The sequence below is a fragment of the Phoca vitulina genome, unplaced genomic scaffold (assembly GCF_004348235.1).
Source record: "Phoca vitulina isolate PV1807 unplaced genomic scaffold, GSC_HSeal_1.0 scaffold1, whole genome shotgun sequence".
Taxonomy (NCBI): Eukaryota; Metazoa; Chordata; class Mammalia; order Carnivora; family Phocidae; genus Phoca; species Phoca vitulina.
In genome coordinates this window covers 100,403,449-100,422,983 of record NW_022589704.1, presented here as the reverse complement: position 1 = coordinate 100,422,983, position 19,535 = coordinate 100,403,449, and the positions used below count along the sequence as shown (strand labels likewise).

Genomic DNA, 19,535 nt, shown 5'->3' with positions numbered 1-19,535 from the left:
CCTGCAGGAATTCAAAGACCAAGGAGGGACATCCCATTTATTTACGGCCTGTCCTCTTGGCCAGGCCCTTTTGTCCATAACTCACACAACCCCCAAATCCTGCCCGGTAATTTACAACACCCCCATTTTACAGCTGAGGAACCCAAGGCTCAGATTCAAAAGGGACTTGCCCAAGGTCACTGGGATCACGGACCGGGGTAGAATCTAGGCCGTTCCATTCCAGAGTCTCTGATTCATCTGACACTGGGCTGTGGGTCCAGAGGCACCGAGAGCCCCCCGAGCCAACGGCAGGGTGGCGCCTGCGTGAGGCGCCTCTGTCCTTGCGAGGAGTCTCTCAGGAGCGGCTCGGGTTGAGTGCTGCCCTCCACATCTGCAGCACACAGTCCCGGCGGGCCGTGTAGGGTAGGTGTTTGATGCGGAACCAGTGTCTGGGGACGATGTTCCCGCTGGGCGTATACAGCTTCTCTCCACGATCGCCCAAGAGACTGCGCACGGCTACGTTGCCCGACAAAATCTTCTCATAGAACTCCACCCCGCCCCGGGCATAGGCTGCAGATAGGGCAGCTGCGCGGCGGTCCAGCCAGGCTTCCAGGGCATGAGTGAGCGAGTCCGCGGAGAAGGCGTAGGCCACAAAGCCCGCCACTGCCGCCAGCAGGTTGAAGGCAGCCCGCAAATTCATGGGGCCTCCGTAGAGCCCCAGGGCATGCTTGGCACCCACACCCAGGGCCCAGGTTCCCGCCAGGCAGGCTGGGGCCGGCAGGGCCTGGAGGGCAGCTGCACCGCTCTCCACGTACACCACTTCCTTGGCCAAGGCAAACTTCTGGGCGTCACGGGACAGGGTCAGGGCATCTCTGAGCCGGGCGCCTGCTGGGCTCTGCCAGTTCACTCTGTGCCCGTGTACAACCACTGGGTGATCGGTGTTGATCAACGTGCCACCCAGGAAGGTGGCTGGGATGCCCACTACGGCCCCCGCGGGGAGTTGTGGGAAGCCAGCACTCACAGGCTGGAAGGTGAACGTGGTGAAAGCCTCGCAGCGGTGGCCGGAGGGGACACCGATGTCCTGCAGCACCTCTTGGAAGAGCCCCCGCAGCTCTGGGGAGAGCGGGGCGGGCTGGCCCCGAGGCCAGTACTGGTACAGCCATCGCATCACGGGGTCTGGGGCGAGGTGGTATGAGATCTGGGCCCCGAACAGGCCTGCACAGGAACCCACCAACAAGCTGGTCCTATGTCTGTGCGCAAGTGTGGCGGCCCGCCACAGGGGACCGGCCATGAGTGCTGCCGCCGCTGTCAGCCTGGGCCAGGAAAAAAAGAATCAGCCAACAGTCCCCTGGGTCGGCCTGCAGACTGAACATACCGCAGGGTCACGTCCTTTTAAACAGAGGCAATACAGCGAGGTGGTTAAGAGCATGAGCTCCAGAGCCAGAGTTCAAATCCAACCCCCACCTCTGTGCATCACCCGCCCCATCTGCCAAACGGGCATCCGACAATGGCATCCCTAGGGTGGCTGTGATGAGGATATGAATGAACACACATAAGGCAATGAGTCCGGCAAGGTAGCAGACAGCCCCTGTGACACTGCCATGCCTATGACTTTTATTCCCGTGGCTAGGCTCAGCACGAAGTACCCAACTGCCTCACTCCACTCGTCATCCCACAGTAAAGCCCTATGATCACGAATTTATAGGTGACACCTATGTTCAACTTATTACTTCCTATATGCTAGACACAATTCTGAGACTTTATATTGTCCAACAACTGAATCCTCACAACTCCATGACCTAATTACTACTATTGCCCCTATTTTCGAACATTGGAAACTGAGGCAGAGATAGATTAATTGGTTGAAACCCCAAACTAGCAGAGTGGCAACGTTACAGGTTGTGTGTCCCCTCCAAATTCATATGCTGAAGTCTTAACCCCCAGCCTCTCAGAATGTAACTATTTACAAATGGGGTCTTTAAATGAGGTCATTAGGGTAGGTCCTAATCTAGTATGACTGGTGTCCTTAAGAGAACGGATTAGGACACAGACACTTACAGAGGAAAGACTATTAGAGGGCACAAGCCTGAAGGTGACCATCTACAAGCCAGTGAGAGTGATCTCAGAAGAACCGTCATGCTGACACTGTAATCTTGGACTTTGAGCCTCCAGATCCTGAGAAAATAAATTTCGGCCACCCAGTACGTGTCCTGGCAGCCCTAGCTAACACGGGCACAGTATTTGAACCCAGGCTATCAGGGCCTCACAGCAAGCTTTTCATTTCAGAAAAAAATTTAATGCTAAATTACAAATACCTACAAAAGTAGACAAAATAGCACATTAGCCAATTTCAACCAACTCATGGCCAATCTTGTTTCCTCTCTTCTCCCACCCACATTCCTCCTCCAACTGGCTTATTTTGCAACACATCCCGGGCGTCCTCTTATTTCATCCGTAAATATTTCAGCAAGAATTCATAATTGTTTTACTGTGGTTGAAGCTTACTGTCTTCCTGCCTGCCTGTGATAGCTGTTTAATTACCAAGTACGTTGCTGCAAACAAGAACGTGGGGTGCCGCCTGGCCTGTTTTAACGAAAATTCCTAAAGGGGCACATCACTTGGGCCTATATTCCCAACGAAGCGGCTAAGGCTCGAAAAGCAAGGGTCCTGGACAAAGTCCCAAAGCCCCCGGGCCCACCAGCGCCAAGGCCGCGCTCCAGGCTGGGCGAGGAGGGCCTGCGGAACCCTTGCAGAGGGCTCCCCGCTGGGCGTCCATTCTGGGCGGGGGGGGGCCTAAGCTGCGCCCCGCGGCTCCGCGGCTCGACCACGCGGGTGGAGGGGACCCTGGGGAGGGGGCCCGTCCCGGCTCCGCGAACCGCCCGCCCACCGGTGGCTCACCTCCTCTGCCGCAGCCTGGGCCACCGCGACACGTGCGCGGGGCGGGCCTGGCGCAGAGCACGCCGGCCGGCGCTCTGGGGGCGGGGACTACAGGGGGCGGGCCTGGCGCAGAGCACAACGCCGGGCTCTAGGGGCGGGGACTACGGGGGGCGGGACCGGGGCGCGGCTACTAACCCGCTGGCGGCTGGGGCCGGAGCGCCTTGGGGTGGGGCAACGACCTGTGACGTCCTCGCTTCCGGATGAGCGAAGCGAGCTGAGCAACCCGGCTAGCGCTTCGTTCTCTGCACTCGGGAGGCAGCCTCGGTCGCCCGTTGAGCCGTCTAGGAAACAGCGGCCCTGCGTGGGTTAGGAGGTGGCCTACGGCTAAGCCCCCATCGGAGCCCATGCCCACCTGACTGCCGGGTCCGTGGCCTTTCCTGTCTGGAAGTGTTCGCCGCCCCTGAGCCGCTCTAGGCTTAATTTTATTACCATAGCAGCTGCCCCTCCAGTTCCTCTTAAATGATCCACGCGTTACAGCCCACAGAGCAGCGTCGCGCCTGTCACCTTATCTTCCCAGCAACAATTAGGTCAGGGATCATCAGCCTGCGGATGGACCAAGTCCTGTTGGCCACCTGTTATTGTAAATAAAGTTTTATTGGAAGACAGCCATGCCCATTTCTTTAAAGTTGCCTATGGCTGCTTTCTCCCAGAAGGGCAGAGTTGAATAGCCAGGACAGAGACAGTCTGATCCAGAAAGCCTAAAATTTTGACTATCTGGCCCTTACAGAAAAAGTCTGTGGACACATAAAGTACATTATTCCCGCTTTACAGATGAAGAAACGGAGGCATTTAGCTTGAGCAGGGTACCCAGCTCATATGCACCTAGCATGCCCCTGAATGGCACAGGACCTCTGTCCCTGTACATTTCCCATTACATCTCCTGCCTCCATACGAATTTAACCTAGTGGGTCTTGCTAATTCTCCCAAGTGGGTCTGGCCTCTGTGTCTGACTCTCTTTTCCATCCAAGCTCTGGAGTAAAGAAGGAGGAGGACTTAGCTCCTGGGTGGAAAGGTGAGACTGTGAGGGAAGATGAGGATGAACTAAATAACAGTCTCCTTTCCATTGTTTTTTATGCCATTGATTTGTTTAGAGAAACCATATCATTTGCCCTGGAGACTGTTATAAAATAAGAGATGTGGAAGACTTAACAGTTAAATGCAATACGTGGCTTTTGTTGGGATCCTGAACCAATAGTGTACTGACTGTAAAAAAAGACACCTTTGAGACCACCAGGGAGATCTGAATATGGATTGAGTATCAGGTGATATTAATGAATTGCTTATTTTGTTAGGGGATGAAGCATGATATTTAGGTAAACCAAAAAGTCCTTATCAGTTAGACATGCATATTGAAGTATTGATAGGTGCAACGAACATGATGTCCACTATTTAGTTCAAAATATTACAGCCAAAACAAAACCACCACCATAGCACCACAAAAACCAGGGGCATAGATGAAACAACATCAACAAAATGTTGGTAGTTGTTGAAGCTTCGGGACAAGTTTAGGGGAGAGCTCATTATACTGTGCTCTACTTTATGTATGTTTGGAAATTTCCATAATAAAATGTGTTTTTTTTAATGTGTATAAGGAGTTGGTGATTAAAAGGTAGGAGGTTGGAAACGGACGCTTCCGAGGTGGTGTCAATATTGGTGATGGCAAGGTCAAGAGTATGACTGTGGGAGTCAATGGCTGTGGTGGGGTGGAAGAGATTACTGAGAAGGAGGCAGTGTATGAGTCATGTTTTTAAAATTTTCCTTATTTTATGATGTTTTACAATTTTGGGGCCTTGCTAATCCTAGAAAGACTGCCCCTCCCGGGACTAGCTAATTCCTAGAGATAACAAATGACTCCCCCCACTTTCACCACAAGCATACCTTTCATATGACAAACCAACCAATCCAGAGCCCTTACCCCCTACCACCTCCTTCAGCTCTCACACACCAACCCAATATTTCCTCTGTTCTAAATGATCCCAGGGTCAGGTACTGGACAACTAGAGCCCCTGTAAGCCCAGAGCCCACCAAAATTATTGAAACTATCCAATCCTAAACTTCTTCAAACTTCCCACCCTGCCTCACCATTCCTTCCCATGGAAACCTCAGTAGAGGCTCTGGGCCATGCTTTCTACATGCTCCTCCTGCTTCCTGACTGACCCTGGTACCTCCCATGTGGCCCCACATGGCATGGTGTGCTCCCTCCTCTCAGGAAATGTAAATAATAAGTTCTTCTTTAAGTGGCATTGACCTTTTCATGTTGTCCCTCAGTCACCTCCAGAAATTATGTCTCAGGTACCATTAAAACCAGAGGCTCAGTTACAAGAGGCCAAAATGTTGGATGGATCGTCTCTGCCAATGTTGAAGTTGGCAAGAATGGTGAAAGGGAGAGTGGTAAAGAATGCGAGGGTCCGGGTGCTAAAGTAATTCAGAAAGGAGAGAGAGTGATTAAGGGGTGGGTGGATCATAGTAGCAAGACTGGTGGTGTACTGGAATGGTCTGATGGCAGGCATTTCACAAGAACTGGGGTTTGTGAAGGAAATGGCCATGGGGACAAAGAGAACACCGATTCTATCCTGATTTCCAGAGAGCATGGGGAAGAAGAAAGAAAAGAAGAAGAAAAAAAAGGAAGAAAAGAAAAGAAGAAAATGACTTCACTTGAAGGAGCTATGGTATCCTCACGGAAGAGAGCCAAGCTTTGGTGAAAGTGAGCAAGAGAAGCAAAAGTTCAGAGAAGGAAATGAAGGTATGTGGAATTTGCAGATGGTGGACCAAGCATCCTAAAGGTTGCAGTGAGGTTTGGGAGGCCTGCAAGGGGTGTGTGATTGGGACTCTATTAGGGTATAAACAGGAAATAAATATAGGGATAAGCACCCAGGGAATGACAGATTATGAGGAATCTGGTGGTTGGTTTTTTCCCACTGTGGTAAAACACATATTTATCATCCTGACTATTTTTAAGTGTACAGTTCAGTGGTCTTTGTACAATACATTCATAATGTTGTACAACCATCACTAGCATACATCTCTATAATTCTTTTCAAATTGTAAAACTGAGGCTCTATCCCTCACAACTCCACATGTCCCCTGCCCTCTAGTCCCTGACAACCACCATTGTACTTTCTGTCTCTATAATTTTGACTAAGTATCTCATATAAGCGGAAACATACAGTATTTGTCTCTTTTTGAAGGGGTAATTTAACTTAGCATAAGGTCCTCACGTTTTGTCCATGTTAAAGCATGTGACAGGATCTCCTTTCTTTTTAAGGCTAAAAAATATTCCATTGTATGTATGCACCACATTTTGTTTATCCATTCATCGGTTAATAGACATTGAGTTGCTTCTACCTTTTGGCTATTGTGAATAATGCTGTTATGAGTATGGGTGTACAAATATCTCTTCAAGATCCCACTTTCAAATCTTTTATATAGACCCAGAGGTGAATTGCTGAATGAAATGGCAATTCTATTTTTTCTTTTTTTTTTTTTTTGAGGAACAGCCATACTGTTTCCCACAAAGCTATACCATTTACATTCCCATCAACAGTACACCAGGGCTCCAATTTCTCTACATCCTCACCAACATTTGCTGTTTTCAGAGAATTTTGATAGCATCCATCCTAATGGGTGTGAGATAGTATCTCATAGTTTTGATTCGTACTTTCCTAATGATTAGTGATATTGAGCATCTTTTCATGTGCTTATTGGTCATTCATATATCTTCTTTGGAGAAATGTCTATTCAAGTGCTTTGCTCATGTTTTAATTGGGTTGTTGTTTTGTTATTGAGTTTTAGGAGTTCTCAATAGACTCTGGGTATTGATCCCTTATCAGATATGTGATTTACAAATATTTTCTCTCATTCTGTTGGTTACCATTTTACTCTGTGGACATTGTCATTTGATTTTTTTTGTGAAGTTTTAAAATTTTCACGAAGTCCAATTTGTCTATTTTCTCTTGTTGCCTATGCATTTGGTGTCATATCCAAAAAATCATTGCCAAATCCAGCATCATGAAGCCCTCTCACCATATGGCAACTATGTTTTCTTCTAAGAGTTTTATAGTTTTAGGTCTTACATTTAGGTCTTTGATCCATTTGAGTTAATTTTTTGTATATAGTGTTAGGTAAGAGTCCAACTTCATTCTTTGGCATGTGGATATCAGCACCATTTGTTGAAAAGACTGTCCTGTCCTCATTGAATGGTCTTGGCACACGTGTCAAAAATCATTTGACTGTATATATGAAGATTTACTTCTGGACTCTCTATTCTGTTCTATTCGTCTGTTATTATGCCGGTACCATACTGTTTTGATAACTGTAGCTTTGCAGTAAGTTTTGAAATCAGGATGTCTGAGTCCTTCAACTTTGTTCTTCTTTTCCACAATTGTTTTGGCCATTCAGGGTCTCTCGAGATTCCCTATGAATTTTAGGTTGGGTTTTTCTATTTCTGTAAAAAAATGTCATTGGGATTTTGATAGGATTGCATTTAATCTGTAGATTGCTTTGGATAGTACTGACATCTTAACAATACGAAATCTTTCAATTCATGAACATGGGATGTGTTCCCATTTATTTATGTCTTCTTTAATTTCTTTCAGCAATATTTTGTAGTTTTCATTATATAAGTCTTTCACCTTTGTAGTTAATTCCTAAGTATTTTGTTCTTTTTGTTGCTATTGTAAATGGAAGTATTTTCATAATTTCCCTTTCAGATTGTTTATTGTTAGTGTATAGCAACTGAATTTTGTGTGTTGACTTTGTATTCTGCTACTTTGCTAAATTCATTTATTAACTCTGACAGTTTTTTTGTGTGTGTGTGGAATCTTTAGGGTTTTCTACTTATAAGATCATATCATCTATGAGCAGAGATAATTTTACTTCTTCCTTTCCAATTGGATGCCTTTTCTTTCTTTTCCTTTTGCCTGACTGAACTGCTCTGGCTAGAACTTCTAGTATGATGTTAAATAGAACCAGTGAAAGCAGGCATTCTTGTCTTTTTCTGGATCTTAGAGGAAAAGCTTTCAGTTTCTCACCATTGAGTATGATGTTTGCTGTGGGTTTGTCATATGGCTTTTTATTATGTGGAGGCAGTTTACTTCTATTCCTAGTTTGTTTGAGTGTAGGAGTGCTGGCAACACTGACTCCATCTTTGGTCCTCCATCTTGGCACAGATGACTTTAGATAACTGGTAGAGGGCAGTCAGGCACACAGGTGGCACCACTTTAGATAACTACCCTGGGACCTCACCACCACGCCCCTTGCTTTATAAAAGCTGTGGGTTGCAGTCAGGGCCCGGCAGAGAATGGGTGCAGAATAAAAGCTTAGTACCACCTGGATTGGTCGCAGCGGCCAGCCCTCCGGATTGCCCCTGTTAGTAAGTTACTGGCAGAGTAGGTGGTATGGAGTGGCTTGCTTTGTGTTTCAGTATTAAAGTGCCTTCTCAGTCTGGAGGATACATTACTGACTCTCCTCCACCTTCTAAGAGTTGAGTGTGTTTTTCACGTAAGGGTGTTGAATCTTGCCAAATTTTGCATCGGTTGAGATGATCAATTGGCTTTTTTGCTTTATTTTGTTAATGTGGTGTATTTGTTGATCTATTTTCATATGTTGAGCCGTCCTTGCATTGCAGGAATTAATCCCACTCTGTCATGGTGTATAATCCTTTTAATGTGCTGCTGAGTTCAGTTTACTAGTATTTTGTTGAGGGCTTTTGCATCAGTGTTTATAAGGGAAATTTGCTGAATTTTCCTAGTATCTTTTTCTGGTTTTGGTAGTGGGGTAATGCTGACCCACAGAATGAGTTAAGAAGTGTTCCTCCTTTTCAATTTTTTGGCAGAATTTTGAGAAAGATTGGTATTATCTCTTTAAATATTTGGTAGAGGGGCGCCTGGGTGGCTCAGTCGTTAAGCGTCTGCCTTCGGCTCAGGTCATGATCCCAGGGTCCTGGGATTGAGCCCCGCATCGGGCTCCCTGCTCGGCGGGAAGCCTGCTTCTCCCTCTCCCACTCCCCCTGCTTGTGTTCCCTCTCTCGCTGTCTCTCTCTCTGTCAAATAAATAAATAAAATCTTTAAAAATAAATAAATAAATAAATAAATAAATAAATAAATAAATATTTGGTAGAATTCACCAGTGAAACCATCAGCTCTGGAGCTTTTCTTTGTGGGGAGATTTTAAATTACTGATTCAATCTCCTTACTTGGTACCGGTCTACTCAGCTTCTCTATTTCTTCATGAAAAAAATTTCTGAGGGGGCTTTTGGGCATGATAGGAATACTTAAAAGTGATTTGTGTTTTAATTATTATTTAGTTGATTAAAATAGTAAGCTTAGGGGCACCTGGGTGGCTCAGATGGTTAAGCGTCTGCCTTCGGCTCAGGTCATGATCCCAGGGCCCTGGGATTGAGCCCCGCATCGGGCTCCCTGCTCAGTGCAGAGCCTGCTTCTCCCTCTGCCTCTGCCATTTCCTCTGCTTGTGTTCTCTGGCTCTATCTCCCTGTCAAATGAATAAATAAAATCTTTAAAAAAATAAAAAAATAAAAATAAATAAAATAGTAAGCTTAAATATCCCATGTCTCCTAAGCCTAGAGCCTCAATTTTCAAATATTATCTTATTAATAAACCCAGTACTATTTTTTATATAAAATAAGAATTTTTTCTACTTGTTCTTTGATTAACTTTCAATTAACCATGGGCTTTACAGATTAAATCTTCCCTAATTATACCACACCACTCCTGTACTTAATTGATCAAATTCCCTTAGACATTTCAAATCACATTTTCAAATTTAATTTAGCTGATTCTTTTAAATGTACTACCCCCAAAATGTAGCTTTTCAAATCTAATAAGCAAAATCTTTCTAAACCCTTAAGCAACTCTTGTAAATCTAATAAAACAGTCACTAAATGTAACAGATTCTCTGACGTCTTTTAAACCTCTTAAAGTACAAGTGAAACTGTGGAATGAAACTTATTATTACAGATAACCTAACCAGCACCAAAGTATCAATTCAGGTAGAATCTTTTATTCATCCCGACATGACAAATGCAGTCTTCCAAGCCAGGGACACAGAACCATCCGTCAAGGCACTCCATACTGCTGCGTTCTGGGTTGAACTTTTAGTGGTATATTCTTGCCAAGGTGGAGGTCCACCGTGATTTCCAGGAAGATTCATCATGAGTTTGTGTTTATTAGGTGGAGTCTCTGTGGGGATAATTGGACTTTCCAAACCTGTGTGCGTGTGTTTTCTTTTAAAGATTTATTTATTTAGAGGCGCCTGGGTGGCTTAGTAGATTAAGCATCTGCCTTCTGCTCAGGTCATGATCACAGGGTCCTGGGTCGAGTCTTGCGGCGTCAGGCTCCCTGTTCAGCGGGGAGTCTGCTTCTCCCTCTCCGTCTGCCCCTCCCCCCAACTCATGCTCTTTCTCTCTCTCTCAAATAAATAAATAAATAAAATCTTAAAAAAAGATTTTATTTATTTATTTGAGAGCAAGAGAGAGGAGGGGCAGAGGCAGAGGGGGAGAGAGAATCTCAAGCAGACTCTGCACTGAGCTGGGAGCCCAACATGGGGCCTGATCCCATGACCCTGAGATTATGACCTGAGCTGAAACCAAGAGTCGGACACCCAACTAATCAAACCACCCAGGCTCCCCTGTGGTTTTTTTTTTTTAAATAGTAAATCTTCCATAATTTTTCATTTCTTGAGTAGAGTTGATGAGATTCTGCATCCCCTGCCAGGATTTCAATTAATCTTTTAGCTGTTTGATTTGCAATGATGAAATTTTGACATTGACCAAAACTTGAATATAATATACACATAGTTTGGCTCTGTCAACGTACTGTAAACATCATTAAAAAGTTGTACTTGCTTTTTTTTTCTTTTCCTTTTTTTTTAGTATGCCTCATATGGTTGTGCAGAGTTCTGCTTTCTTTCTAATGCCATAATTGTCACAGTTTGCTCAGTGGGAGCCCTTTTAACCAGCTCCTTTATCCTTTAATTGCCCTGGATCATTTTGGAGGTAAACTTTCTGGCAACAAAGTGATGCTCCAGATCCATCTGAATTATCCTCGCTCCAAAATATAGAATCAGAAACTTTCCGAGGCTCCTCGGTTCTTGCTGGGGAATTGTATGAGACCAAAATCCAGGTGTTCTGGGCACATGTTGCCCTACTCTACTTGATATTGGGGGTGGGCTACAGCACCGCAGACTACTCTAGAGGCAGATCCAGAAAAAAATATCATGGATCATATTATTTTCAACTTAACTCCAACCTGAATACTTAAATATTTTTTTTAAAAGATTTTTTATTTATTCATTAGAGTGAGAGAGAGCACATTAGAGTGAGAGAGGGGCAGTGGGAGAGGGAGAAGCAGGTTTCCCGCCGAGCAAGGAGCATGATGCAGGGCTCGATCCCAGGACCCCGAGATCATGACCTAAGCCGAAGGCAGATGCTTAACCAACTCGAGCCATGCAGGCACCCCTTAAATATTGTTTTAATATAAAATATTTTCTTTTCAGAGGTACCAGCTTCCCTTATTGCCATACCACCACCACAAATCAAGCTAGATGAGCAGAGAGGCTAACAGAAGGCGACAGGAACTTGGTGACTACCAGCATCAGCTGTTCACATCACCACCACAAGTAGGGGGACCACCAATGAGCAGACATGTAAGCAAACATCTTTGTTTCTCTTTCCATCCTTCCTACTGAAAGAGTAAGCCCAAGGAAAAGAGCTTTGGGCGAGACAGCGGACCACCCCGCTCCAAGACTTTAGCTTTGGGAGAGACAGCGGACCACCCTGCTCCAAGGCTCTAGCTTTGGGAGAGACAGCGTACCACCCCGCTCCAAGACTTTAGCTTTGGGAGAGACAGCGGACCACCCTGCTCCAAGGCTCTAGCTTTTGCTGGCATCTAGTTGTAGAGATACTGGCAGTGGGACCAGGGGCAGGGTGTGTGCATGCGCTCATGTGCATGTATGTAAGGGCTTGCACTGTTGGTTACTGGGGGAGTAAGCATCATCTGACAGCCTTCTGTATACATCGCAAAGTCTTTGTTTTGCACTGCTTCCTCTAAAGTCTTCCCACGATGGCATTGACACACTTCCTGCAAACAGAGTATCTAAAATGCAACCTTTTTTTGAAGGCACTGCTGTTGGAAACCTCTGTGTCTGTGCCTTGGCCAAGTCTTGAGATCTGATTAGGCTCTTTGGTGTTAGGGAACAGGTTCTCTTCTTAAGTAAAAGAGGGGTTGTTATAAGGCGGGGACCCCACTACTAGGGCTGGCTGGGATTGGGGCAACTTAGGGAGAGGCATGCTTGGGTTCCATCCTGACTTGCCGCTTGTCTCTATTTTATTCTTATGTTTTCCAAACACCATAAACCTGTCTTCACTGCTTCCTAAGTTCAGTTGCTCAGGGCCTATCCCCCTGCTGCCCCATGCCCCATTCTCTGTTTCGTAACTATCCAGCTTCTCTCCCTGTTGCTAAGTTGTTCAATCTCTTTTTAACTTCCAGGTTCACATTCCTGAGAGAAGGGATCAGATTAGCTCAATTTTTTTTTTTTTAAAGTAGGCTCCATGCCCAGCATGGAGCCTAACGCAGGGTTTCACCTCACGACCCCGAGATCAAGACCTGAGCTGAGATCAAGAGTTGGACACTTAACCGACTGAGTCATCCAGGTGCCCTAACTCAGCCTATCTTTTAATGACAGACTATTGGTCCCTGGTCTCCTGTTGACCTACAGCCTTTGGGTAAGGTGCTTGCTTGCTCTGATTGGATTCACTGTAAGGAGGAAGGAGAGGGAGGGGTGCTACGGGCTCTCCACCTTGGAAGTAAGTGGCTGCCCCCCGGATAAAGGGACCTTCTGGATGTCCTCTAGAAGAGGTAGCTCTCCTTGCCTTCATAATGAACCTCTCTCCATGATGCCATTTACTGGGTGGAGGAGAATGGCGTATGATCTGAGTAGGAAAGGGAAGGCTGTAAGGTCTGGACAGAGACCCGAGATAAAGTCCTCCATCTTTGGAAGGGACATGAGAGACCACTGAGCCAATCGGTCCATTCCCCACTTTCAAGGAGGCCCACATTCCAACCATCTCCCACTTTAAACATTTACCCAAACCCATATTCCCAGAACCTGCTGGAAGAGAGAGACTTAGTGTTCTTTAGTGCAATGTTTCACCCCCCTCACCATCTGCAATGTTCTCTTCCATGTGCAGTTCTCAGCTTAGCTAGTGGAGCATGGGAGGTGGATGGTAGAGGGTGGCCAGGGGAATTGAGGAAGGTAGGGTGGCAGGTAAGGACTCAGCTTCACTCTCTTGACAAATACTGAGATGCTAACAATAGCTAATATTTATTGTGCACTGCACTGTCAGAATCATCTAACTCCACAACCACCCCATAAAGTTAATATTGTTATTTCCCCTGTTTAATAAAGGGCAAGGAGATTGCACGAACTTGCTATTTTGCAGAGATACACCCATATTTACCTGGGTGGGGCTACATGATGTTCCACATCCTTCCATCTCTGATGTTCTAGATTCGAAATTCATCTATTATCTTCAACTCCTATTTTTTTCTATAGTGAATGCACTCTATAAACACATGTCCATGAGAATGTAAATGGATATTAGACCCATAGTTTTCATACTTCTTTCATTAAACAAACATTTATTGAGATCCTATGTTGTGCCAAACATCTTGTTGTGTGCTGGGGACACATAAATGTGGCCACTGCCCTTTGGGGTAAACATACTGTCTGATTTCTTTAGATCCAAACTGATTTTAGAGCTAGGAAATTTGCTAACTTGTGCTTTTTCCATATTACATATTTTAAAGAACAAATAAGTAAAATATAAATATTTTTAAAAAGATTTTGTTTATATATTTGAGCGGGCAAGAGAGCACAAGCAGGGGAAGGGGCAGAGGGAGAGAGAGAAGCAGACTCCCCGCTGAGTGTGGAGCCCGATGCGGGGATGGATCCCAGGACCCCGGGATCATGACCTGAGCCAGAGGCAGACACTTCACTGGCTGCACCACCCAGGTGCCCCTAAATAACATTATGTGACACTTAGAAACCCCAAATCTGAACATTTAAATAAAAAGTAAAGAAATATAAAACTGTAAAATTTCTACTTCCACTGATTTTTTTTCATGTGGTAGAGAGAAGAGTGGATTTGGAATCAGGCAGCCCAAGTTCCGCCCAGACCTGGCTCTTCTGTTAATTGGGCAAGTCCATGAATCTCTCTGGGCCTCAGTTTCCCCATATATGTCACGATAATAACAGCCAGTCTGTGTGCCTCAGAACATTGAGGATCATTGAGAAAATGCTTCACAAACTTAAAGTCCTAAAAAAGGAAGCAATTATAATTACTTGTAAAATGGAGCAACGGTAGTGAATTATCCTCCGGTTCTGTAGTTTTCTATTTCTCTGCTTTAGAGAGAGCTGAGATAATCTGAGTAAACACAAGAGAGAAGAAGCTGGCAGGTCTTGAGAGACCACTGTTTAACCCTGAGCTCCTCACTCATGCAGCCAACCTTCGACTATATCCACAATCCCTGGAGAACCGGGCTAACTAATCCCATAAGGAAGCCCCCAAACTTCATGGGGTCAGGGATTCCACTGAAGAAAATTTTCCTGTGGGATTGATCATGGAAGACAATGCATAGAAGGTTTCCTTGCCTTTTCCCATCTAAAGGTGGTCTGAAAAAAAGGAAGAAAAGCACAGACAGTATTCGACCTTTGAAGCTGGTTTGTTTCCTGGTGGAAATCGTCGGCCACAGTGTCTTTGGGAAGCAGATGAGGCCTTTCTTGTGGCATCCACCAGGTGGCGCCAGATCCCCAACACAGTCACACAATCCTCCCCAGGGCTGTAAAATGACCCTTGGAAGGCAGGGAGAGAAAACAAAAGAAATTGGCCCTCTTTATAGGTGGGGAACCAGCGATGGATGTAAATACATGCACTGACAGGAGCCCAGCTTCAAAGCCGTGTAACAAGCCCTGAGCAGCAGTGCTGGGCGCCCAGGAAGGAAGGGGGAAGGAGTAGGTGGGGTTAGCCAGGGGCTCACTAATGGCAGGCTGGACGTGCGGAACGAAGCAGTCGACAAAGTGGTGTTGAATCTGGGTGTTGAGGGCAGGGAGTCCCTGGAGCACCAAGGCCGGGCCCCTCCCTCCTCTGTAGTGGCAGAGACTAGGTGCCTAGATGAAAGACTTAAGCCCCACCTTAGAGGGGGGTGCAGTGCCAGAGAACCGGAGGCCAAGGGGGCCAGGGGAAGTCTGAACTGGGATGGGAAGGCCAGAAGGGGTTGGAACAGCACCTTAGGAACAGCAAGGGCCAAGGCTCAGGGTGTGCCCGAGCGGGCTGTGTTTGGGGAACTTCTGAGAGGCGAGAGTGTGCAGGAGGAATGCAGAGAGGAGAGTGGGGTTCTCAGTTCCAGAGAGATTTACAAAAATTACCAATTCGGAGGATAAACCAGAAACTGAAGAGCCTGGTTACCTACAGGGTGGGGATGAACGGGGTGGTAAGATGAGGAGGGACAGACCCTTCCCCGAGCATCTTTTTGTGTGGCTCTGGCTCTCAGAACCACGGTAATGTTCCGCAAACCCTGCGCATACTCTAAATATAAACAAATAATTAAACCCAACTAGGATGTGGGGGAACCACGGATGGAATATAAACAGGAGCAGACGAGCCTAACTCTATCCCAAATGCATGGCGTAACCACATGAACAAGAGTGGAGAAAAAAAAATAAAAGCCTTACCTTCGGAAAACTGTATTTTAATTGGACTGTAATGCTAAAGACAAGAAGAAGGCAAATACTGTAATCTAGTTAAAACGTGTTTCTCACAGGGAGATAGGTGAGCAATTCGGACATTCCTTCACGGATGTGCTAAAAGTGAACAAATAAACACACTGTAGATAATGAGAGTGGGGTTAATCACTGTGGGAGGAAAAAAAAAGTTACAAAGGAGTTAAAAGGAAGGCTGAAACAAACTGGTGATTAGAATCAGAAGGGGCACCCGGGTGGCTCAGTCGGTTAAGCGGCTGCCTTCAGCTCAGGTCATGATCCCAGGGTCCTGGGATCGAGCCCCGCATCAGCCTCCTTGCTCAGTGGGGAGCCCGCTTCTCCCTCTCCCTCTGCCGCTCCCCTTGGTTGGCTCACTCTCTGTCAAATAAATAAAGTCTTTTAAAAAAATCAGAAGTATCAGTATCAATTTTATGTTCTTGATGTATACAGGGGGAGAGAGAGAGAGACAGAGATATGGATGTGTGTATATGTGTGGGTTGGTAAAAATACATCAATTTCCCAGCTCTGTCCACTGAGAGAGCCCAGAAGCAGAGACCCCAGGAGCAATGAGCACCCAGGTATTAGTTTCTAAGCATCCTTCATAATAACATCAACAAAAGGGTTTCTAGAGAAATAGTTGACTGCAGAGCTGAGGCAGAGAAAATACAAGATGAACCTGTAATATTTTTTTATTTTTTAAGATTTATTTATTTATTTTGAGAGAGAGGGAAAGAGAGAGAGGGGTAGGGGGGCAGGGGTAGAGGGAGAGGGAGAGAGAAACTTAAGCAGACTCCACACAGCATAGAACCCGATGCCGGACTGGATCATGGGACCCTGTGATCATGACCTGAGCCGAAGGCAGACGCTTCACCAACTGAGCCACTTAGGCGCCCCTGGAATATCTTTTAATAAAGTAAGGAAGTACTTTGGAAAGGATGGGGGCATGCTGACAGGGCACAGAGTGACGCTGAAGGAGTTCTCATTGGCCAAAGCTGGAACAATTTGAGCAACAGAATAAATGATAGTGTTGTATTATAGCACATATAATAAAATAAACATCCATTATTCCATTCTGATAGAAATAAACACTGAATACTAACTAAATAAATAAACAAGTGAGGGAGAAGGGCGCTCATGGAAATCATCGATAGAAGATTATCAACGGCGCTATGACAATTTTAATTTCCGGTTTGGGATAATTGTGCCATAGTAGATGTGAACGTCAGGGAAAGCTGGATAAAATATCCATGGGACTCTCTGTATGAAGTTTGCAAAGTTTCCTTAAGTCTAAAATGATTTCAAAATAATTTTAAAAAATTACTGATGTCTAGGTCCCACCCTGTGAGGTAAGGGGCTCTCCTATTTTTGAGCTCTTGTTAATGCCAGGTATACTTTTCACACTTCCTAATTTACACTTTTCACACTTCCCAATTTTCACACTTCCCCCCATTGTGGGGGACAGCCCACGGTGAAGGGCGTACCGGAGAATGCGTACCAGGAAATGGAAGTTCGGACATGTTCAGAGAGCCCCACTGTCAGAGAGGAGCTGAGATTCGTCTGCAACCAATCAGCACCAAGGCCAGGCTCTCCCCGCTTCCCCGAAGGGAGAGAAGAGGTTGTCAAAGAAAACTAGAGATGGAACATGGAGAAGCAATGGCCTGGAGCCCCGTTGTAAGGAATGTGGACTTTATCCTAGAGGCCAGGACTTCTCAACTCTGGCTGCACAGCAGATCCATCCAGGGAGCTTGAAAAACTGTTATTACCTGAGTCCTACTCCGGCTGGTCTGAGCTGGGTCTGAGCTAGGGCTCAGGCTTCGTGTGTTTACGGTCTCCAAGTGCTTCTGACGCACAGCCAGGTTGAGATCTCTCTCTATCCAAGAAGAGCAGCAGCATCATTTCCCGGAATAAAACCTGGCCCTGGACGCCTGGGTGGCTCAGTCGGGGAAGCGTCTGCCTTCAGCTCAGGTCATGAGCCCAGGGTCCTGGGATTGAGCCCCGCATCGCTGAGCGGGGAGACTGCCTCTCCCCCTCCCTCTGTGATCTCTCTTGCTCTCTCTCTCAGATGAATAAATAGAATAAAGCCTGGCCCACCGTCCACCCCATGTCCCAGCTGTAGAGCACGGCCCTTACCATGCAGATGCCTGGCTTAGGGTGGCGGGCAGGGGAGCTGTGTCCCAGGGGAGCCCTGCTTTGCACCTTTCTTCCCTGATTCCAGCAGGAGCACCCACGTTTGTTGTCCTCTGCTGGTGCCACAAGATGCCTGACTCTGGGATGAGCCCGACCAGCCCACCCTCACAAAAGGCTCTGGTGCCAGACGGCAGGAGTTCCGATTGGGGCATTCTGGTGCCAGCTTTCTCTCGTGGTCTTCATTCCACCCCTGTTCCTATGGCCAGTTCTCCACACGGGCCCTTAAAGTGTGTTTAAAACAGAAAATAGCTCCTGTTACTCCCCTGCTCAAAACTCTCCAAGGACTCCCTGACTTAGGATGAAATCCCAAATCCAAAGTCCTGGCGGCAAGATCCCGCGTGGCCAGCCTCCTGGCCACCTCTGTGTTCCTTCCTTACCCCTTTCCCTGCAGCTCCCTCTGCTTTAGCTACCTGGGCCTTCCTCTCCCTAGTCCTCCCGCAGGCCACACGCACTTCCTCTGAGGGCCTCTGAACATGACGTCCCAGCTGCCTGGACGGCTCTGTCCCCAAATGACAGCCGGCTTGCTCCTTCCTGCGGTCAGGTCTCTGCTCAGGGACGCCTCCTCTGAATGGCTCTTGCAGCCACTCGCTCTCCCCATGCCATATGTTAGTCTTTCTCTGTAGCACTTCTCACACCCTGGTTTTCTATCACACGTGTAAAGTCTGGTTTTTGTTGATGGTGTGTCCCCTTTGTCACGGGGCAGGCTTGGGGTAGTATCCCTTGCTGGACCTGAATCCAGGCCCAGCTCTTGGATGGCCCTCAGTAACTCTTCTGAATTTTGTGCATATGTGTGTACATCTTTGTGTGTGTGTGTGTGTGCGTGTATGTGCGCCATAGCCCAGGCCACTCTGCCCTCTTCCACCTGAAGAACCACTATGTATCCAGTCGTGGTGGCATGAGCCTCTGGCCCCACAGCAGATGGACGTCCATCCGACAGCAGCCTGCAGGACACCGAGCTGGGGCAGTCAAAGGTCTTGGCTCCTTAGCGCTCATCAAGACCAGTCTCTGGGGCTGCGGAGGACTCCCCGGGGGCCTTGGCCTTATCCTGGGAGGAAAAAGGAACCCCTGGAAGGCGAGTGTGACATTCTTGTTATGGGTGGGATGGGAGATACAAATTGTGAACTTCGAAGAGTAAAAGTAATGTGACCTCCTTGTGTCCCTTGAGCAGACGAGGCAGGACAAATTGGTAGCATAAGAAAGGAGGAGGAGGCGGTGGGTCTGCTGTGGGTCATTGTGGGTGACTCCAGAAAGAAGACTCTGGTGTCCCAGGCCGAGGCCGGCAGGGTCGCTGTCTCCCACTGCCCCTCCTGCCCAGCACAGCTGACCGAGCTGGAGTTCTGGGCGCCTGAAGAGTCCCTCCCTGATTCTGCCAGGCCTCGGGGTCGCACGGGCCTTGTGGGTTTTCACCAGCTTGAGGAACCCCCTGGCTTCTGGGATCCTTGGGATTCTCTGCCCAGGAGGATGTGAGGACTCAAAGAGCTGACCCATAACAGGGGGCCTGGCACGCAGCAGACTCCAGGGGAAAGGGACTGTCGTCCCCGTTCAGAAAGCCTGCCTCACACCTCACACACGACTTCCACGTTAACCTCTGCCTCTCCGCCTCAGGCAGCCATCCCATCATTCATTCGCACAGCATCTCTCACAAGACTGCTGGGCGT

The 19,535-nt window shown here is 47.0% G+C and overlaps 1 protein-coding gene across 2 annotated transcripts; it reads right to left on the bottom strand.

The window, feature by feature from the left end:
* On the bottom strand, positions 1–2,948 carry TMEM177 (transmembrane protein 177). 2 transcript variants are annotated; one of them, XM_032426673.1, is made up of 2 exons: positions 2,878–2,933; positions 1–1,368 (listed from the first exon to the last, which is right to left on the bottom strand). In XM_032426673.1, exon 2 carries the CDS (start codon positions 1,268–1,270, stop codon positions 335–337), a length of 936 nt encoding a protein of 311 aa, XP_032282564.1. In that variant the 5' UTR covers positions 1,271–1,368; positions 2,878–2,933; the 3' UTR covers positions 1–334. The 2 variants fall into 2 exon arrangements, with proteins under 2 accessions (XP_032282564.1, XP_032282472.1); XM_032426581.1 differs by having other exon boundaries at positions 2–1,292; positions 2,878–2,948.
* Between the last annotated feature and the right edge of the window lie 16,587 nt (positions 2,949–19,535).